This window comes from Coregonus lavaretus (assembly GCF_964263955.1).
Source record: "Coregonus lavaretus genome assembly, chromosome: 27".
Classification (NCBI taxonomy): Eukaryota; Metazoa; Chordata; class Actinopteri; order Salmoniformes; family Salmonidae; genus Coregonus; species Coregonus lavaretus.
The window spans coordinates 23,889,929-23,908,998 of NC_140014.1; the positions used below are offsets into that span (position 1 = coordinate 23,889,929).

The 19,070-nt window shown below is 45.9% G+C and overlaps 1 protein-coding gene across 1 annotated transcript; it reads right to left on the reverse strand.

The window, feature by feature from the left end:
• Positions 1-331: 331 nt before the first annotated feature.
• LOC311102403 (heat shock 70 kDa protein 4L-like) lies at positions 332-18,377 on the reverse strand. The gene is made up of 19 exons (XM_084143733.1): positions 18,052-18,377; positions 16,360-16,417; positions 16,081-16,221; positions 15,092-15,214; positions 14,833-14,932; positions 12,722-12,855; positions 12,373-12,617; positions 12,193-12,269; positions 11,927-12,078; positions 11,674-11,780; positions 11,394-11,527; positions 10,621-10,817; positions 9,318-9,392; positions 9,070-9,213; positions 8,516-8,641; positions 8,278-8,385; positions 2,117-2,236; positions 1,330-1,491; positions 332-1,209 (listed from the first exon to the last, which is right to left on the reverse strand). The coding sequence occupies exons 1-19, from the start codon at positions 18,156-18,158 to the stop codon at positions 1,027-1,029; spliced, it is 2,493 nt and encodes an 830-aa protein (XP_083999859.1). The 5' UTR covers positions 18,159-18,377; the 3' UTR covers positions 332-1,026.
• Positions 18,378-19,070: the final 693 nt, after the last annotated feature.

Below are 19,070 nucleotides of genomic sequence, written 5' to 3' on the forward strand. Positions count from 1 at the left end.
TCGTGGTCACGTGACTATATACGTCATATGGCAACAAGCAAAAGTAGCCACAATCACGTTGAAGGCTGCTCGAGCTAAAGGAGCCTAATCAGGAACAAAAAGCACTAGATGCCCTGAATAAAATAACATCCTCTTTATGTGAAAACAACTTTCTCATCTAGTAACTTCACATTTTAGAGTTGCTTTGTAGCATAGTAGTCTTAAATAAGATGACGATACTTTGAATACACATATTTAGCACTTTAGTCAATTACATTTCGATCAATAATGAAATAACACAATATTTGTCTTAAAGACAAAAATAATGCATTTATTACTTGCCGTCTTTAAATCTCATGACTCAAATATGGAAATGCATGAAAACAAGTAAAAGAATAGGCAGCCCATTGCTCTCTTGTCTTGCTACTTTACAGTTTTGGTGCATCACGCGTTGCCATTTCAACACTAGGAATGTATCCTATACACAACTATATGCACTGGCCAGTTTAAATTACTAAAATAATATTTACAGAATCTAGACATACAGACATCTTTTCAAATTAATATATTAAATACAAATATATATAATATGTATTACTGCATACATAGTTTACTAATAGTTTAATCAGCCTTAGCATTTGTTCAGACAGTAATTCTACTTATGTTCCACTACAAGGTTATGTGCAATAAGAGTCACCTTAGAGATCTGCTTGACTTTTGAAATGCAAACACGTATGGTTTGGAAAAACTATTTTTGGGAGAGCCAGCATTGTTTTAATCTATATCTAATCTTACAGTTAATGACTATATAAGGTATTGTCTAACCTCTGAAGGAGGAGCGCACCGTTGTAACATACAAGGGAAAGTCAAAAAAAGATAAAAAGGTACAAATCAAACAGGGGGACGCTGAATACAAATGCACAAAACAGCCCGCTGAGTGGTGGTGGACATGGGAAAATGGTCCCGGCTATACTATGTATGTTTGGGTAGACCTGCTCTGATGGGAGCTAAAGTGATGGCAGCAGAGCTTGTTTGGCAGAGAGGGGCTCAGTCAATTTCCATCTCTCCTGAGGGAGGCTTTGTCTGGTTGCTTCCCTTTGCCTCTCCCTTCCCGTCAGCTCCTTGCCTTGGGCCGTTATGGGCCCCGTTGCTCTTGTAGTTCTCCTCTGACATATCCTCTGCTTTGGGCTTCGGCCGGTTGACCACTGGGTTGCATACTTCATCCAGTTCCTAAAGTATAGGTATAAATGGAAGATAGGAATATGCAGTATTATTAAAACGATAAGTACCTGGTGACGATGTGCCAATAGCATGTCATATGGTTGAATCATACCCACTTATCACACACACCTGTATTTTGGAAATTATGTCTGCTACTTTGACGACTGGGTCCTGGGCAATGGTGAGTTTGCTCTGGGCGTTCATCTTGCTGTTCATCCAGCCCATGCTTTCATTTACACACTTCTCCACACTGCTCATCTCCTCAGCATTCAGATGCTGGTAACGTTCATCCTGAGTGTAGATAGGAAACAACACAATTAGAGATAGCACACCTCTATCTCCTTATGTAAATTACCTAATCTATGCCCTCACAAAATAATTAATTAATCTAAATTTCACAGATCGGTTATTACATATATCCTGGTTTAAACCCAGAGACAGATTCAGTCCTAGAACAGATAGTGTCACAATTGCTCATAAAATTACTATGACATTGACCTAACCAGTTTTGAAAAGTGTGTACAGGCCCCAGAGGACTGATAAAACTAAACAAGTAAAACGGAGTGTACTGAATATGGCAAAGGTAATACAGGGAAAGTAATTAGCACAATCCCAACAGAGCAGTGGTGTAGTAGTTCACAGAGAAAAAGTGGCATTGTAAATGGTCTCAGCATCATTTCAATGCATCTCACACTGAGCTGTAATGACATCACAGAAACCATATTCCCACAGAGAAGCGAAACCATTGGTGGTTCGAATCATAGAAATAGAATGGGTTCAATGTTTCTAAAGTAGGAGAGAACAAGCACGCAAGAGCATGATAATGCCTTTTCTGACATCAGTGCAATCCAAAAAACAAAGAGATCTCAAAGATGCTCAAGGATGAAAGGATGCTGAAAATGATTCCATTTTTTACCTTCTGTTTATAAAGCTCCACAGCCTTCATATAGAGTTGGATCTTCTTGCCCATCTCTTCAAATGCTCTCGGCCTGTCCTCCTGCTCCCTGTGCCTGTCCTGAATGGGCTGGCCAAACCTCTGGAAAAGGACATCAGTCAAATCACATCAGTCAAATCACTCAAAAAAATGCTGAGTCACGTACCTAAACCTTCAAACGGAGGTTAATGTTTTCAAATGGAGATGACACTGTTCACCTAAATGCCCCAAAATGTCATGAGCCTCTCACTCCACCGGGTTACCACCTTTATTTTCTTCCACTCTGCTCACCACTCTCTCTACTCAGCCTAACTAGCTCCACCTGTCCCTGCTCTGCTCTGCTCTAATTACTCTGCCAGCTGCGCTGCATTACCCACTACCTCTCCCAGTATTTAAGGCCCTGTCTTTCAGCTCTCCGGTGTCAGATCGTCTGCAAAGCTCACACCCGGAACCTGTTTGCTCGCGCTTCTGACTCACCCTGGTTTTGTGACCCCGGACCTGCCTGATTTTTGGATACTCTTCTGCCCCAGGAGATCCAGACCTGCTTCTGCCATAACGACTCCTGACTACTCTTCAATCCCGGTAACTCTGACCAGCCTTCTGCCTTGCTACTACGTATTTTGGATTTCCCTTGAACTGTACTGCTGCCTTGTTTCATTCCGCCCTGTTGTGTCTGTGTCTCCCCCCCCCCAGGACTTCTGGACCACCCACCACCGGCTTCATAGGACGCATCGCTGCCACTGGGGGGGGCACAGACCCAGCACATTGGACGGGATCCCTGTTACCCCTGGAGCCTTCATTCACTCCCTACTTCCCTTTTCCCTTAAGTTTTAATAAACTTTCTGGTGTGACGCAATTGTGGTCCTCTGGTCGTCTGTCTGAACCGTGACAGTACGATCTGACCATTATGGACTCAGCGCACACTTTCCCCGACATGGAAACCGATGAGCATGAGCAGCAGTTCCAGCAGCAGCAACAACAACTCGCCATGATCATTCAACTCCTCACCAACCTTACCCCAGCCAGTCTGCCCACCAGCCCTGCCCCCGAGTTACCTGCCCCGGTCATTGCAGCCGCTGCTCCGGAACCCAAGATTGGAAACCCCGAGCGGTTCAACGGCGATTCAACCCAGGTCCGGCCATTCCTGACTAGCTGCCGACTTCAGTTCTCCTTGCAGCCAAGGACCTTCGCCACGGAGGGGGCTAAAGTTGGGTATGCCATCACTCACCTGACGGGCCGAGCTCGACTCTGGGGAACAGCAGAGTTCGAACGTCAAACCCCCGCATGTGCAACCTTCGACCTGTTTGCTGAGGAGATGCTGAAGGTGTTTGACCTGGATTCACCAACCGCAGAGGCGTCTCGTGAACTGTTCAGTATTCGACAAGGCAGACGTACAGTCGCAGACCATTCCATCGACTTCCGAACCCTGGCTAGACGAAGTTCTTGGAACACACCATCGTTGGTGGACGCGTTCTTCCATAGTTTGGCTGACTATATCAAGGACGAGTTGGTCTCCCATGAACTGCCTTCCACTCTTGATGAAGCCATCGCACTGACTGTCAGGATCGACAGAAGGATACAGACCCGTCGTCGTGAGAGGGGGCGCCAAGGTCCACCTACTACCGGCATTCGGAGAGATCCGACTGGGCTCCTGTCATCTACTGCCACTCACCCAGGTCAGCTTGATCAGTCTGAGCCAATGGAGATTGGGCGAGCCTCTCTCACTCCTGCAGAGCGCCAGCGCCGCTTCACCTCAAACCTCTGCCTCTATTGTGGAGGTGATGGACATCGTGTGGTAACCTGCCCTTTAAAGGGCCGAAGCTCACCGGGCATAGGAGGAGTCCGGTTGAGTTCAATGACCATCCAGTCCTCCGACCGCAAACCCCTGCTGCAAGTTCACCTCCGCCTCTCTGACTCAACTCACACCCTGGCTGCTCTGGTGGATTCTGGCGCCGAAGCCAACATAATGGACATCAAGCTGGCACGCCAACTGGAACTGGAGAACCTCCGTTTGACACCTCCTATTCCTGCCCGGGCACTGGACGGACACTTACTCGGATCGGTCACTCATGTCACGGCCCCGGTCTCGATGGGTCTGTCCGGAAACCATCAAGAAACTATCCAGTTTCACCTGCTCCCCTCTCCAGGCCAACCCCTCATCCTGGGTTACCCATGGCTCCGCCGGCACAACCCTCAGCTCGACTGGGTGACCGGGGTGATCAGGGAGTGGGGAGAGGACTGCCACCGAACCTGCCTGCTTGCTGCCGCACTACCCCCTCGGCCAGTACCTACTAACTCCGCTCCTGACCTCTCCAATGTCCCAGAATGCTACCATGGTCTCAGAGAGGTGTTTAACAAAGCAAGAGCCACATCTCTGCCCCCTCACCGACCGTACGACTGTGCCATCGACCTCCTCCCTGGAACAGCCCCTCCAAAGGGTCGTCTTTATTCGTTGTCTGCTCCTGAAAGAAAGTCCATGGAGGACTACATCAATGGCTCTCTGTCCGCAGGATTAATCCGTTCATCTTCATCTCCTGCTGGTGCTGGCTTCTTCTTTGTGGGGAAGAAGGACGGATCTCTTCGCCCCTGCATCGACTACAGGGGACTCAACGACATCACAGTGAAAAACCGTTACCCTCTGCCTCTGCTCACCTCTGCTTTTGAGTTGCTCCAGGGAGCCACTGTTTTTACCAAGTTGGATCTCAGAAACGCTTACCACCTAGTGCGGATCCGGGAGGGAGATGAATGGAAAACCGCATTCAATACACCAACAGGCCACTACGAGTATCTGGTTATGCCTTTTGGCCTCACCAATGCTCCTGCTGTGTTCCAGGCTCTAGTGAATGATGTACTGCGGGACATGTTAAACAAGTTTGTCTTCGTTTACCTGGATGACATCTTAATCTACTCCAGAAACCTGTCTGAACACACCCGCCATGTCCAGCAAGTCCTTCATCGTCTTCTGGAGAATTCCCTCTACGCCAAGGCAGAGAAATGTGAGTTTCACGTCAAGACAGTGGCCTTCCTGGGGTACATAGTGGCAGAGGGAAGTATCCAAATGGATCCTGCCAAAGTATCAGCAGTCACTTCATGGCCAGTTCCGGAGAACAGAAAGAAGCTGCAACAGTTTCTGGGGTTTGCTAACTTCTATAGAAAGTTTATCCGGAACTACAGTACCGTTGCTGCCCCTCTCACTGCTCTAACCAGCACCAAGCAACCCTTCACCTGGACCCCAGCAGCCGACAAAGCCTTCAGTACCCTCAAGGTGAGGTTCACCTCCGCTCCCATCCTCCAGATGCCTGATGTGGACCGGCAATTCATTGTGGAGGTGGACGCCTCGGATGTGGGAGTTGGTGCTGTGATTTCTCAGTGGGCTGCGGAGGATAGGAAGCTCCATCCCTGTGCCTTTTTCTCACGTCGGTTGTCCCCCTCTGAGTGCAATTACGACATAGGGAACCGTGAGCTGCTGGCTGTGAAGCTTGCCTTGGAGGAGTGGCGTCACTGGCTGGAGGGGTCCACCATTCCATTTCTCGTTTGGACCGATCATAAGAACTTGGAGTACATCCGCACGGCCAAACGGTTGAACTCCAGGCAGTCCCGCTGGGCCCTGTTCTTCACCAGGTTTAATTTCACTCTGTCATACCGGCCTGGATCACGCAACACCAAGCCAGACGCCCTCTCCCGTCAATTCCAGAAGGATGACACCCCCTCCAAGGCCCCTGTGTCGATTCTGCCAAGTCCCTGCATCGTTGCAGCTCTGACCTGGGCTGTTGAGGAACAGGTGCTGGAGGCTCTCCGTAACCAGCCAGGTCCCAGCACTTGCCCAGCTGACCGCCTTTTTGTCCCCGAAGACCTGAGGTCCCAGGTCGTTCAGTGGGGACATGACTCCCGCCTAGCTTGTCACCCTGGCTCCACCCGCACTTACAACCTGCTCGCCCAGAGGTTCTGGTGGCCCTCTCTGAGAAAGGATGTACGGGAATTCGTCCAAGCCTGCCCCATCTGCAACCAACACAAGTCGTCCTGCCAGCCCCCAGCCGGATTGCTGCAGCCCCTGCCTGTGCCCAGACGTCCCTGGTCTCACATCGCCCTTGACTTTGTCACGGGGCTGCCCCCTTCAAGTGGCATGACCGTCATTCTCACCATAGTTGACCGTTTCAGCAAGATGGCACACTTCATTCCCCTCCCCAAGCTCCCAACCGCCAAGGAGACCGCCCAGGTGGTCCTGGAACACGTCTTCCGGATCCACGGACTGCCAAAGGATGTAGTTTCTGACCGTGGTCCACAATTCTCCTCCGCTTTTTGGAAGGAGTTCTGTCACCTGCTGGGAGCCACAGTCAGTCTGACTTCCGGATTCCATCCCCAATCCAATGGGCAGTCAGAGCGGGCTAATCAGGAGCTCGAGAAGGCACTGCGATGCATGACTTCACGCAACCCCCACTCCTGGTCGCAGCAATTGACATGGGTGGAGTACGCACACAATTCTCTGACCTGCTCTGCCATCGGTATGTCCCCTTTCCAATGTGTTTATGGATACCAGCCTCCTCTATTTGCCAGCCAGGAAGAGGAGGTTACTTGCCCATCTGCACTTGCTTTTGCCCGTCGATGTCGCCGCACCTGGTCACAAGCCCGAGCCACACTCCTCAGATCCGTTGCCAGCTACACTACCGGGGCCAACCGTCGGAGAATTCCTGCTCCCACCTACCATGTTGGTCAAAGGGTGTGGTTGTCATCGAAGAACCTGCCACTCAGGGTGGAGTCGCAGAAGCTGGCACCTCGGTTCATTGGCCCATTCCCTATCATAAGAGTGATTAGCCCAACTGCTGTCCGGCTCCAACTGCCTAATTCCCTGAGGGTGCACCCCACTTTCCATGTGTCTAAGATTAAGCCCATCCATGAGAGTCCGCTGGTCCCTGCTGCGCCTTGTCCTCCTCCTCCACGGCTCGTCGATGGTGGTCTGGTTTACACCGTCCGCCGCCTGCTTCGGTCCAGACGGAGGGGTAGGGGTCTCCAGTACCTCATTGACTGGGAGGGCTATGGACCTGAGGAAAGGACCTGGGTGCCAGCTAGTCGGATTGTGGATAGGACTCTCATCACCGCTTTCCACCAACGGCATCCTGATCAACCTGCAATCCGTAGGGGCCGCCCCAGAGGGGTCCCTAACCGTCCTGCCCGCTCGGCTTCCTGTCCTGTGCCTGATCCTGTCTCGGGACCTGTCCCATCTCCCGACCACGGCCCTCCGGCTTCCTCCGAGGATGAGGACGTTCACTCGGACCGTTCGGAGGAGTTCTAGCCCTCCTCCGGCTCCCCTCCTCCCGCCCGGCGTGGTGTTGCTCTTGGGACTTCTGGGGCCGTCCCTTGGGGGGGGGGTTCTGTCATGAGCCTCTCACTCCACCGGGTTACCACCTTTATTTTCTTCCACTCTGCTCACCACTCTCTCTACTCAGCCTAACTAGCTCCACCTGTCCCTGCTCTGCTCTGCTCTAATTACTCTGCCAGCTGCGCTGCATTACCCACTACCTCTCCCAGTATTTAAGGCCCTGTCTTTCAGCTCTCCGGTGTCAGATCGTCTGCAAAGCTCACACCCGGAACCTGTTTGCTCGCGCTTCTGGCTCACCCTGGTTTTGTGACCCCGGACCTGCCTGATTTTTGGATACTCTTCTGCCCCAGGAGATCCAGACCTGCTTCTGCCATAACGACTCCTGACTACTCTTCAATCCCGGTAACTCTGACCAGCCTTCTGCCTTGCTACTACGTATTTTGGATTTCCCTTGAACTGTACTGCTGCCTTGTTTCATTCCGCCCTGTTGTGTCTGTGTCTCCCCCCCCCAGGACTTCTGGACCACCCACCACCGGCTTCATAGGACGCATCGCTGCCACTGGGGGGGGGCACAGACCCAGCACATTGGACGGGATCCCTGTTACCCCTGGAGCCTTCATTCACTCCCTACTTCCCTTTTCCCTTAAGTTTTAATAAACTTTCTGGTGTGACGCAATTGTGGTCCTCTGGTCGTCTGTCTGAACCGTGACACAAAAACATTTGTTTATTTTTCACGTATCTTGCTCCTGATTTCAGAACTGCCTTAATAGCAGACGGTTGCAGGCAGAGGCTGGATATAAGTCCTTTATGCTAAATGAACTCTAACCTTGAGATCTTCCAGCTTGTCCACATAGACCTGTTTGGCTTGGTCCTCTCCCTCCTCATAAAGCCAGTTCTCTGTGTCCTCGAGCATCATTGTCAGACGATTACTGTCCTTTTTGGATGATGAGAAAGGCCAAAACAGGTATTAGCAAACACATTATGTATTGCAAAGACTTGTTCTTTGTTCAATGTGGCAGTATTTATTTATTAGTTGAAAGGAATATGTTCATCTAGGTTCTTACCTCCACAGTGGTGTACTTCTCATAGATGCCACACAGTTTGTCCCGCAGGTCGTACACATATTCCTCCACAGCATTTTTAGCATCATTCCTCTCTTTCTCCAGCTTGTCCTGGACGATCATCTGGCCCTGAAGGACAGAGAGAAAAGGAGGGAGAGACAAAGTGAGGCGCATGTGCTGAGAGCCAAAATCAGCCTTCCGCCTTCTCTAATACGCACTCCCAGGCGGCTCAATGGAATCCAGCCACACAGAAATATAGGACACAGTGAGATACATCATCTACCACAGTTTTGTAGAAGTGTACAACATAGGTCAAACATGAATGAGACAACTAATGCAGAACTTGCCATTACATTTCCAAAGCTGGTTCAGATTATTAACCTTCCTACAGAAACCCCTACTACTAATGTTTTATGTCTTTGAACTAAACAAGGCAGGTAAGTTTGACTTTACAATAAGCTTTCCTCAGGGTCGAAGTCTTTTCCCCTGGGTCGAGGCGACCAGCATTACAATGAGAATATGACTCAGCTGCTGGGGAGGCCCTAAGAGTGACTCACCTCATACTCCACAAAGTCATTGAGGACTCCCCTGTCCAGCTGTCTGATGGTGTTGGCCAGGATGGGAAGGTCAGTGCTTTTCACTTTGACTTTGGGCTTGCTTCCCCCTGCTGCTGGGTCCTGCTTCTCACCAGGGACTCTCTCCTTTGTTGGGAGATTAAACAAATAAATCAGTTCCAACTCTTATATTGGTTCTCAGTGTTTCACAATACATAAAGGTTTAAGTGTAATTATAGTTTCTTATTCACCTTACTGCAGGAGCTGACATCCTCATTCTGCTGGTCCCCCTGGCCTTGACTCTCCTGGTCCACCTGCATTTTAGTCTGAGACAGTAGGACACCCTCACAGCAACATCACCTGAATCTTACAATCAATGCCTGGCTGCTCTACTTACAGTAGCTTTGACTCATGGACCACCTTAGTAGTATAATTAATTATGTTACACCTATGTCTATCTAAACCAGCTTACTTCAAGCTGCACACCCCTCCTGTTAAAGTAACTGTCCAGTGTTTCCAGATTTCTATGACATACAATATGAGTGAAATCGTTTTCCTTCCAAAATATGGTAATTAAGTATGTTAAAAAGCAGCTTTTCTGTGTTGGAATGGTGTGGGAGTACCCCAACAACAGAATGGTGTGGGTGTATACCTGTCATTAAAAATATTCATGTGAGTAGACCACTGTTTGGCCAGCTCATCCTCCTCAGATGACATCATCCTCTATGAGGAAATAGCAAGCATTTTTTAAACATTCCGTTTGAGATACAAGTTTGAGGTGGTGTTTTTGAAGTGTTTCTTCTCCAATTTATGCTTTGGCCACAAATATGCGTCAACAACGTTATTTGGGTATGAGTTAACAGAATATGATTTTCACTGGACAGTTGCTTTATTCTAATAAAAATATCTACTGTTCAAAGATGCCAATTAGAATGTTATGATCTGTATGAGTAACACATTCAAATACACTGACATATTGATAATATCAAAGGAGTGGAGGATGATTTTTTATAGCAGACATAGGTACAGCACAGCTTGTGAAGGATAGCGCTATGAAGATGTGGAAAGTATATTCATCTTAATAGCTATTCCACTGGCTTCATGTATCCTTTGGCGTCACACACTGCCAAGCCTAGTTATACAAACACACCCTCAGGCTCACTGTGATGAACCTTAGTGAGACCAGTGCTCCACAGATGAGACCAGCATTGGACTTCACCTCGCAGAGGGTGAAGTAGAGTATGAAAAGGGATTGGAGTGAGGGCTAACCACACACAGTGACCACAAACCTCCTCCATATAGTTAAAGGTGTCATCTTCAATGAGAGGACAGGGGTGCAGCTTCAGCCAGGAATTGAGAGAAAATGGGCTTGAGTGAAAATAGCCACATAGAGTAAGACATTAAGTCATATCAGTGCTTTAAGTCTTTGACCTAAGACATTCAATTGGGAAGATTAAACAACAGCTTCTTTGCCATGCGCTCTGAAATCTTAAAATAGGGTGAAGTTGCTGATGTGAAATTCAGGTGAATCTTCTCTCCTCCTCTCTCTCTTACCTGGTCCTCTGGCCTTCCTTCATTCTGCACAGTGGGTTCCATGTCCATCTGAACATCCTCTCCTTCACCCTTCTGCTTCTCGATCAGGGAGGCGCTGGAAACACTGAAGATGCCGTGCACATTGACGCGCACTTTGACCTTCACTTTGGAGCTCTCTCCATCAGGCTGTGGCACCACATTCTGCACAGAAAAACTCCCTGAGAAAGCAAGAGAGAAAGGGATGGAGGGAGAGAGATGTTCAAATGCCACACCTGAAATTACACAAACACACTGGAGAATTGACATGTCCATCAGAGACAGGGGCAGGAGGACGAGGTCTGATTAGCTAGTAATTGCACTTCTTCTAAACTGAAATCCCATCTGAGACACCCCCTTATAATGCATACACTCACACACACACACACACAGCTCGGCTCTGTAAAAGACTCCTGTGACTCATAGGGACGCAGTCTTCCATGGGAGATTCAGCCTGAGTCCTAATTACCAGCCAGGTGGGAGACCCCCACTATAGGGTTTAAGTGTTCATCATCAGCCTGGCCACCAAGGAACACTTGCAGATGGCCATTACAGACATATAGGAGCTGAATTCCATAGAGCACACTGCTCTGTCTTGTAAGGGGATCTCAAGGCAGAATAGCGAAGTGACATCCGGGTGTTCCAGCTAAATTTGTTACGTTTAGTGAGACCACCTTCCAATTCCTTGAACAGGTACATCAAAGATGGAAGAAGATCTCTATGAACTGCAGAGGCCTGAGTTGAATAAGCAGGTGTACCTATCCTGATGTCCGGGTAAGGCAGCTCCTGTGGGAGGCTGTAGAATGCTTCCAAGTCAAAGGGCTCCTTCTTGTGGAAGGTGATGACTTTGGAGAAGGGTGCTGCATGGTTCTTACTGTACACCTCACATTCTCTGTAGAACAGACAGTGGTGTTGAATGAGGTCAAGACAAACATAGAGGCAAACACTGAGTTGTAATATCTGCTCATCTTACTACAAACAACACAGTACCTACAGATGCATGTTTCTCTATAGAGCCAGCTGAGTAGGTGCCCTTACCCAACTCCATCTTCTGTGGGGGACTTCCAACGCAGGGTGATGGGAAAGGGAACCACATCAGTGATAGAGAATTCACGCACCTTAAACGCTGGTGACAGAATTGCACACTAAACACACACACATAAACAAACACACACCCAAACAAGGACACAAACACAAACACACAATCACTTTGTTACACACTGAATATTACAGCAAATCATATACAATTGATGGCTGAAGTTTCCATCTCTGTAAGAGGATAGGGGAGTACCTGAAGAGCACAGCCCCGTGCCACAGCCTCATCTGCGTTGAGTGTGGTGCTAACATCTTTGCCAAAGAACTTGGAGATCCTCTCTTTAATGGAAGGGATCCTGGTGGCTCCTCCTACCACCTCCACTGCATAGATCTCATCCCGGCTCAGCTCTGACACAAAACACACACACACAGAGAGGATCAAATAATACATGTTCTGGTTACTGTTGAATTATATTGTACTGTCACCACTAAATCAAATTCGATTTGATAAAAATGACATACTTGATTGTTCCATAACTGCTTTCAATGGTGCCTCTACTCTCATCAGAAATGGTGCACAAAGTTCTTCAAACTGGACTCTGAAAATTAAAAGGAAGGGGGAAAGTGGAATTATCATTAATGCATATAAATCTCTAAGACTATAGGAAGCTAAACGAAGGAGTCACAAATCCATATGTGTACCTGTTCATCTTGCCTGTCACATCAATGTCATTCATGAAGCACTCGATGTTAATGGGAAGGTCAGAGCAGTTGGCGCTCATCAACTTCTTCAGTTTCTCACATTCCTGAGACAGCCGCAGAATAGCCCTGGGGTTCTCCCTCACGTTCAGCTTGTACCTTGCCTTGAACTCCTCGCAGAAGTGATCCACAAGTGCCTCATCAAAGTTACGCCCACCAAGGTAGGGGTCAAAGGCTGTGGCCAGGACCTGGTTAATTGACCAGACAGTTTGGGGTTAAATATGGAAGAAATAATGAAAAAGACAGGTGAAAAATAGTGAGAGACTTCAGTACTTTAGGAAGAAAAACCCACCTTGAGTTTGCCTTTGTTGAAGGCTGATATGGAGACCTGAAATGATGAATGTCCAAGGTCCACGAACACCACATTGCGTGGCTTCTCCTCTGGGGTGGGCAGGTCCTGCTTGTAGATCCCATAGGCCAGGGCCACTGCCATTTAGAAACAACAATATGAGACAGACACTCTAATGAATAACACTACACTACACCACTGCATGAATAAGAGCATCTTAGTGGATGGAAATGAATAAGTAATGTACACTACCAGTCAAAAGTTTGGACACACCTTCTCTTTCAAGGGTTTTTCTTTAGTTTTACTATTTTTTACATTGTAGAATAATAGTGAATACATCAAAACTATGAAATATTACATATGGAATCATGTAGTAAACAAAAACTAGCCACCCTTTGCCTTGATGACAGCTTTCCACACTCTTGGTATTCCTTCAACCAGCTTCACCTGGAATGCTTTTACAACAGTCTTGAAGGAGTTCCCACATATGCTGAGCACTTGTTGGCTGCATTTCCTTCACTCTGCAGTCCGACTCATCCCAAACAATCTCAATTGGGTTGAGGTCGGGGGATTGTGGAGGCCAGGTCATCTGATGCAGCACTCCATCACTCTCCTTCTTGGTCAAATAGCCCTTACACAGCCTGGAGGTGTGTTGGGTCATTGTCCTGTTGAAAAACAAATGATAGTCCCACTGACCCCAAACCAGATGGGATGGCATATAGAATGCTGTGGTAGCCATGCTGGTTAAGTGTGCCTTGAATTCTAAATACATCACAGACAGTGTCACCAGCAAAGCACCCCCACACCATAACACCTCCTCCTCCATGCTTTACAGTGGGAAATACACATGCGGAGATCATCCGTTCACCCACACCGCGTCTCACAAAGACACAGCGGTTGGAACCAAAAATCTCAAATTTGGACTCGAGACCAAGGGACACATTTCCACCGGTCTAATGTCCATTGCTTGTGTTTCTTGGCCCAAGCAGGTCTCTTCTTCTTATTGGTGTCCTTTAGTAGTGGTTTCTTTGCAGCAATTCGGCCATGAAGGCCTGATTCACACAGTCCCCTCTGAACAGTTGATGTTGAGATGTGTCTGTTACTTGAACTCCGTGAAGCATTTATTTGGGCTGCAATTTCTGAGGCTGGTAACTGTAATGAACTTATCCTCTGCAGCAGAGGTAACTCTGGGTATTTGATTCCTGTCGCGGTCCTCATGAGAGCCAGTTTCATCATAGCGCTTGATGTTTTTTGCGACTGCACTTGAAGAAACTTTCAAAGTTCTTGACATTTTCCGGATTGACTGACCTTCATGTCTTAAAGTAATAATGGACTGTCATTTCTCTTTGCTTATTTGAGCTGTTCTTGCCAAAGTATGGACTTGGTCTTTTACAAAATAGGCCTATCTTCTGTATACCCCCCCTACCTTGTCACAACACAACTGATTGGCTCAAACGCATTAAGGAAATAAATTCCACAAATTAACTTTTAACAAGGCACACCTGTTAATTGAAATGCATTCCAGGTGACTACCTCATGAAGCTGGTTGAGAGAATGCCAAGAGTGTGCAAAGCTGTCATCAAGGCAAAGGGTGGCTATTTGAAGAATCTCAAATATAAAATATATTTTGATTTGTTTAACACTTTTGTGGTTACTACGTGATTCCATATGTGTTATTTCATAGTTTTGATGTCTTCACTACTATTCTACAATGTAGAAAATAGTAAAAATAAAGAAAAACCCTGGAATTAGTAGGTGTGTCCAAACTTTTGACTGGTACTGTATGTGTTATAAAGTCATTTTGGTACCCTAAACCTAATATCACATAATATGATTATATGTTTGTGCAGCTTATAGGCCTACACATTGCTCCTACAAGGGCCTTTTCAAGTGCCCTCTGTGAATATCAGTGCCTGCTGATTACAGGTGAGAAAACAAAGACTTGCAAAACTGCAGTCTCTAGGGAACCCCAGCCTATTTTGGGATAATCATATTCCCTAATCAAATAAAGTTGTTGGTAGAAATACAAAATGTGTTATGAAACAATTAAATACACATTAATGCTTTAGACAACTAGAATCAATAAATCTAAAGACCGTGTGGGAATCACTGACCTGCTGTGGTGTCATTGATCAAACGCAGACAGTTCAACCCTGCAATTTGGGTGGCGTCCATCACAGACCTCCTCTCTGCATCGGTGAAAAAACTTGGAACCTATGAAACAAAACTCTTGTTAGAAAATAATAAACTTGAAATGGGATGGGAAAATTACTATGGTTAGTTTCATGGTATATTCACATGTGCAGTAGCTATATTGTTATTATGTTGACTATTTTCATTTGCAGTGTATTGCAATATATTGTTGTCACTCACAGAGATCACACAGTCCACAACTGGCTTCTTGAGGGCACTCTCCGAAGTTTCCTTCAGCTTGGTCAGCAGCATTGCTGTTACCTGCTCAATTGTGAACACTTTGTCCTCATCCAGGTAACGCACCTATGAATGGGACACAGTTTTAATTTAGATCATTTAGAACAGTGGTTTCCAAACTGTGGGGTCGGCAGGGGGGTGGGGGGTCACCCCCCCCCCAAAAAAATAAAAAAATAAGGAACTCAGTCTGGCTTTCAACTTACTCTTGAAAGTTGTAATAATAGAATTCACAAGGTGCAATTTCGAAATTGGGTAGTGCATCATCAGTTTTCCTCTTGTCATGTCAGTCATTGCATACCTTAGAGTGCTATTTATAACTTCTCAGAAATGTACAGATCAACTAGCCCATGTCAGCTAATGTTTCTTAGCTAGCTTTTTTAGTCCATAGATTTTATGGTGATGTTTGAGTCACTCAATATCCCATGAATACACATTAGACATGGCAAAATGTATAGAACTGTAAGCAGCTTTAAAACTACAATATTTTCTCTGCCCCCCCCCCCCCCCCCCCCCCCATTACAAAATGTGTAGAATTGTAGGAAATAAGCTTTATACCTCCTAAATGTTCTCTACACCAACAAGAGGGGTGTGAACAGTTTGTGTCATGAACAGTGCTTGTGCCCATAGAAATAGATGTGGCGCGCAAGGGGGAGCGAGATGTTCCCCAGTGCTGTAAGGGGGTCCTGAGTGAAAAAGTTTGGGAACCCCTGATGTAGACAATAACAAAACCAGCTGATGGTGATGGTGTCAGTGCTGGTTAAAAAATATGGTTTGGAGGTCAAATACAGTGGAAAATACAAACAACTGAGCAATATAATAATGGTACTGTACATAGTGACAATGGACCATGGGGTGATGGAGCTAAAGAGAACACAATAGAAATGGAGTGCAGTGAAAAGGGAACAGAGTGGAAATGTGTACAGTGGTCTTACCTTGATTCCAGTGTTGCCATTGGCCAGCTTGTGCAAGCTGTAAGGCAACTTGGGTTTCTCCCCCTGGACATATGTGTCATCGAACGCTCTGCCATGGAACTTCTTGAAGCCATGGACTGTGTTTTTGAAGTTTGTTATAATCTGAAATAAAACTGGGTTATTTACTCACATGTGATTTGATCCTGACCAATTTAATAATTTCCCAAAAAGTATTTATCTGGAAAATTACATTTGCACAAAACTAGCACTATAAAATCTATTCTCATTTGATTCTCTTACTTGACCCTTGGCTGCATTTCCAATGGTGCGGTTTTTGGAGGCCAGAGACACCCAAGCCCTGGGGAACCAAAACAAATAAATACATAAAAAATATACTATAGTCCTAATGGTTAATAGTAGGCTACAAGATAGATTGACATAGAAAGAAGAATACCAGTTTAGAATGATGGAGGTTGAAAATCTGCAGATTATTAAGTGAATTTCACAAGGGAGTCTGTGAAAGTACTACGAATTAGGGCAGTAAGACAGAACAGTTCACCTTCAAATATTTAAAATAGTAGCCTGTTCTCTGGGCAACTGAACGAGTAGAGCAGAGACTGTGCATAAAGTAGAGAATCCTGCACATGCGCAGAAGCTTCAGACCTTTTCGGGAAGAAGATTCCGATGAATTCGTACTCATTTATAATATCACTTTTTAAACTAATTTAACTGACACACTTCCGGCATCAGCTCATTGTGTTGCTGACAAAGAGTGATCCAGGTTCCTTGAATGAAAATATCAATTCCATCAACTGGCATCAAAGGTCTCGCTCTCCTCCACCTCCCCCTCTTCCCTCTCCTCCTCATCATCAAATACATTTTAAGAGTTCTGGCATTGCAATGCTATGTTATGTTTGGGGTTATTCACAATTGGCAATGTGAGCATGGACTATGCATAGAAAAAGATGCCTGCAGTTGCTCTGATGTCAGTTTAGTTATTTGCAAGAGCAGGCTGTAATAAAACCCAGGTCATTACATTCCCTCTCACTCAGAGTATTGGTGCACCTTGCACAGTTGCCTGTTAGGTGGAGCAGGGGTAGTCTTGCAGTTTTGAGAGGAATTGGTGTCAACTAAACTTGGTGTCTGATTTGATGTGCTTTAGGCCATAAGGCCCCATGTGAATACCCATGTTTTCAGTCACCTCTTCCAATGTCATTACGTGTGTATGATAGTCACATTCACATAGGCTACAGTAGGCTTACAAGCAGCCCATCTATAGCCTATATTGATCTTTGTTCAAATTATTCTGTCCACATGGGATTTTGTCATACTCTTATGTCTGAGAGCAAGAATGTACAACAGCAGTCAAGTCCCACCAAATGCAATGATGTTCGCAAGAAATAAAATGCGATATTGCCTACATTTTGTTGACACTCATTGCATGGGCCTGCCTTGAAAAAAGGACAACACAACATATCTTATTTGAAAAATAGAGTAATGTAGACATATTCATTAAAAAAAACGATATGACATGAGATATAGAAAAAAATCAACAACATTTTCATACTGAACAATTTGGCCATATTTGGGCGTAGGCTATCACCAAGCCTTAAAAATCATGTTTCAGAACAGGATAGGATAGAAAAGTGTAAGATAAGACCAAAAAGGCCACATACGTATACTGCTGCAATTATTAAGAGAGGCCATTAGGTAAATGAACATGTAACAAAGACTTATGAGAATGGAGACGACGTTATAACGTTGTAATACGCAAAACTGAAAATAGACCAATCAATAGGCTACGCATGTACATTGAAGAAAAAATACTTTCCAATGTAATGTCATCCTCCAATGTAAGATATTCATAATTACACATGAAACATTCATCGTGGGAGCATTTGATCACTACGCCATCAGGTAGGCTACAGCGCGCATCCCAGTCGCAAACATTGCGCACAGTCCCATTCTATATAGTGTCAATGGTATACTTACGGTGTACATCTGTCGCTGTATTCATTGGCAATGGTTTCAATGCCGCCGCTTCTGGCAACAGCGATGTAACAATTTTGGAAACCCACATCAATACCTACTACTGACATAATGAGTGTAGCTGTTAGTTTGCGCTAATCTACGTAACGACTGACACTTGACACCTTTCCGATGAGAAAAATTAAATACTCCACTATGCGAGACTGTAGGCTATTTGAAATTATGCCTTTCGTTTTTAGCATAAATTTGAGAGTTAGTTTACACAGTGCTTACTGAATTACTAGCTGTTATGTAAGGCAAACTGTTTATAGCCAACTCATTCAACCTAATCCCAGTGAGCCAGGACGTCCACAGGATTCTCTCAGCCTCTATATGGCTACAGTTCCATCCGGCAATCCAAGCAAACATGCGCAATTGTAAAGAGCAGTCTGGAATGCCTTTAAAACCCGCCCTCTGCTATCTGTTATTGGTTACAAGTCACCAAAGGTGTATTTGATTGGTGCGACAGACCATATGAGAGAAAAATCTAGAAGTCCTTGAAAGGGAACCTGCCTTTACGTCATGAGTGACAGTGTAGGGCATGGTCTGCTAGTGTAGGGACAAGTGGATTTGCCATGAGAAGCAATCCTACCATCAGGCAAAATGCAATAAAAACAACAAAAGTTCTATTGACCTCTGTAATACCCTTTTTTGCAGACCACCTTCCTAATATTGACACTCCATATACAAAGGGATCACAGGCCTAGTGTCATGTCATCATGATACAGATATGTAAGCCTAGGCATGCCTCAATGTTGATACATACCAAAGTATTATGAAGAGGCTGTAAACGAATCACAACGCTCAAGAACACTACTGTACTGGAATTGAACAGGTGCAGCTCAATGTATGAAGCTGATACCAAAGAGTCAGAGTGCAGTATTTACAAAGATCTTCAATATTTTCCTTTATTTATAGCCTACAATTCTAGGTTTCAGGGGACCTAACCACAATACAACACAGGTGAGCTGAATCTTCACTCA

What these genes read in the sequence shown, in the direction of transcription:
- LOC311102403 (XM_084143733.1), bottom strand. Translation starts at nt 18,158, where the DNA reads ATGTCAGTAGTAGGTATTGATGTGGGTTTCCAAAATTGTTACATCGCT. An exon ending in CCCACAGAAGATGGAGTTGG is followed by an intron (nt 11,528 to 11,673) that starts GTAAGGGCACCT and finishes TCTGTTCTACAG; the next exon opens with AGAATGTGAGGTGTACAGTA. An exon ending in ATGACTTTGTGGAGTATGAG is followed by an intron (nt 8,642 to 9,069) that starts GTGAGTCACTCT and finishes TCTGTCCTTCAG; the next exon opens with GGCCAGATGATCGTCCAGGA.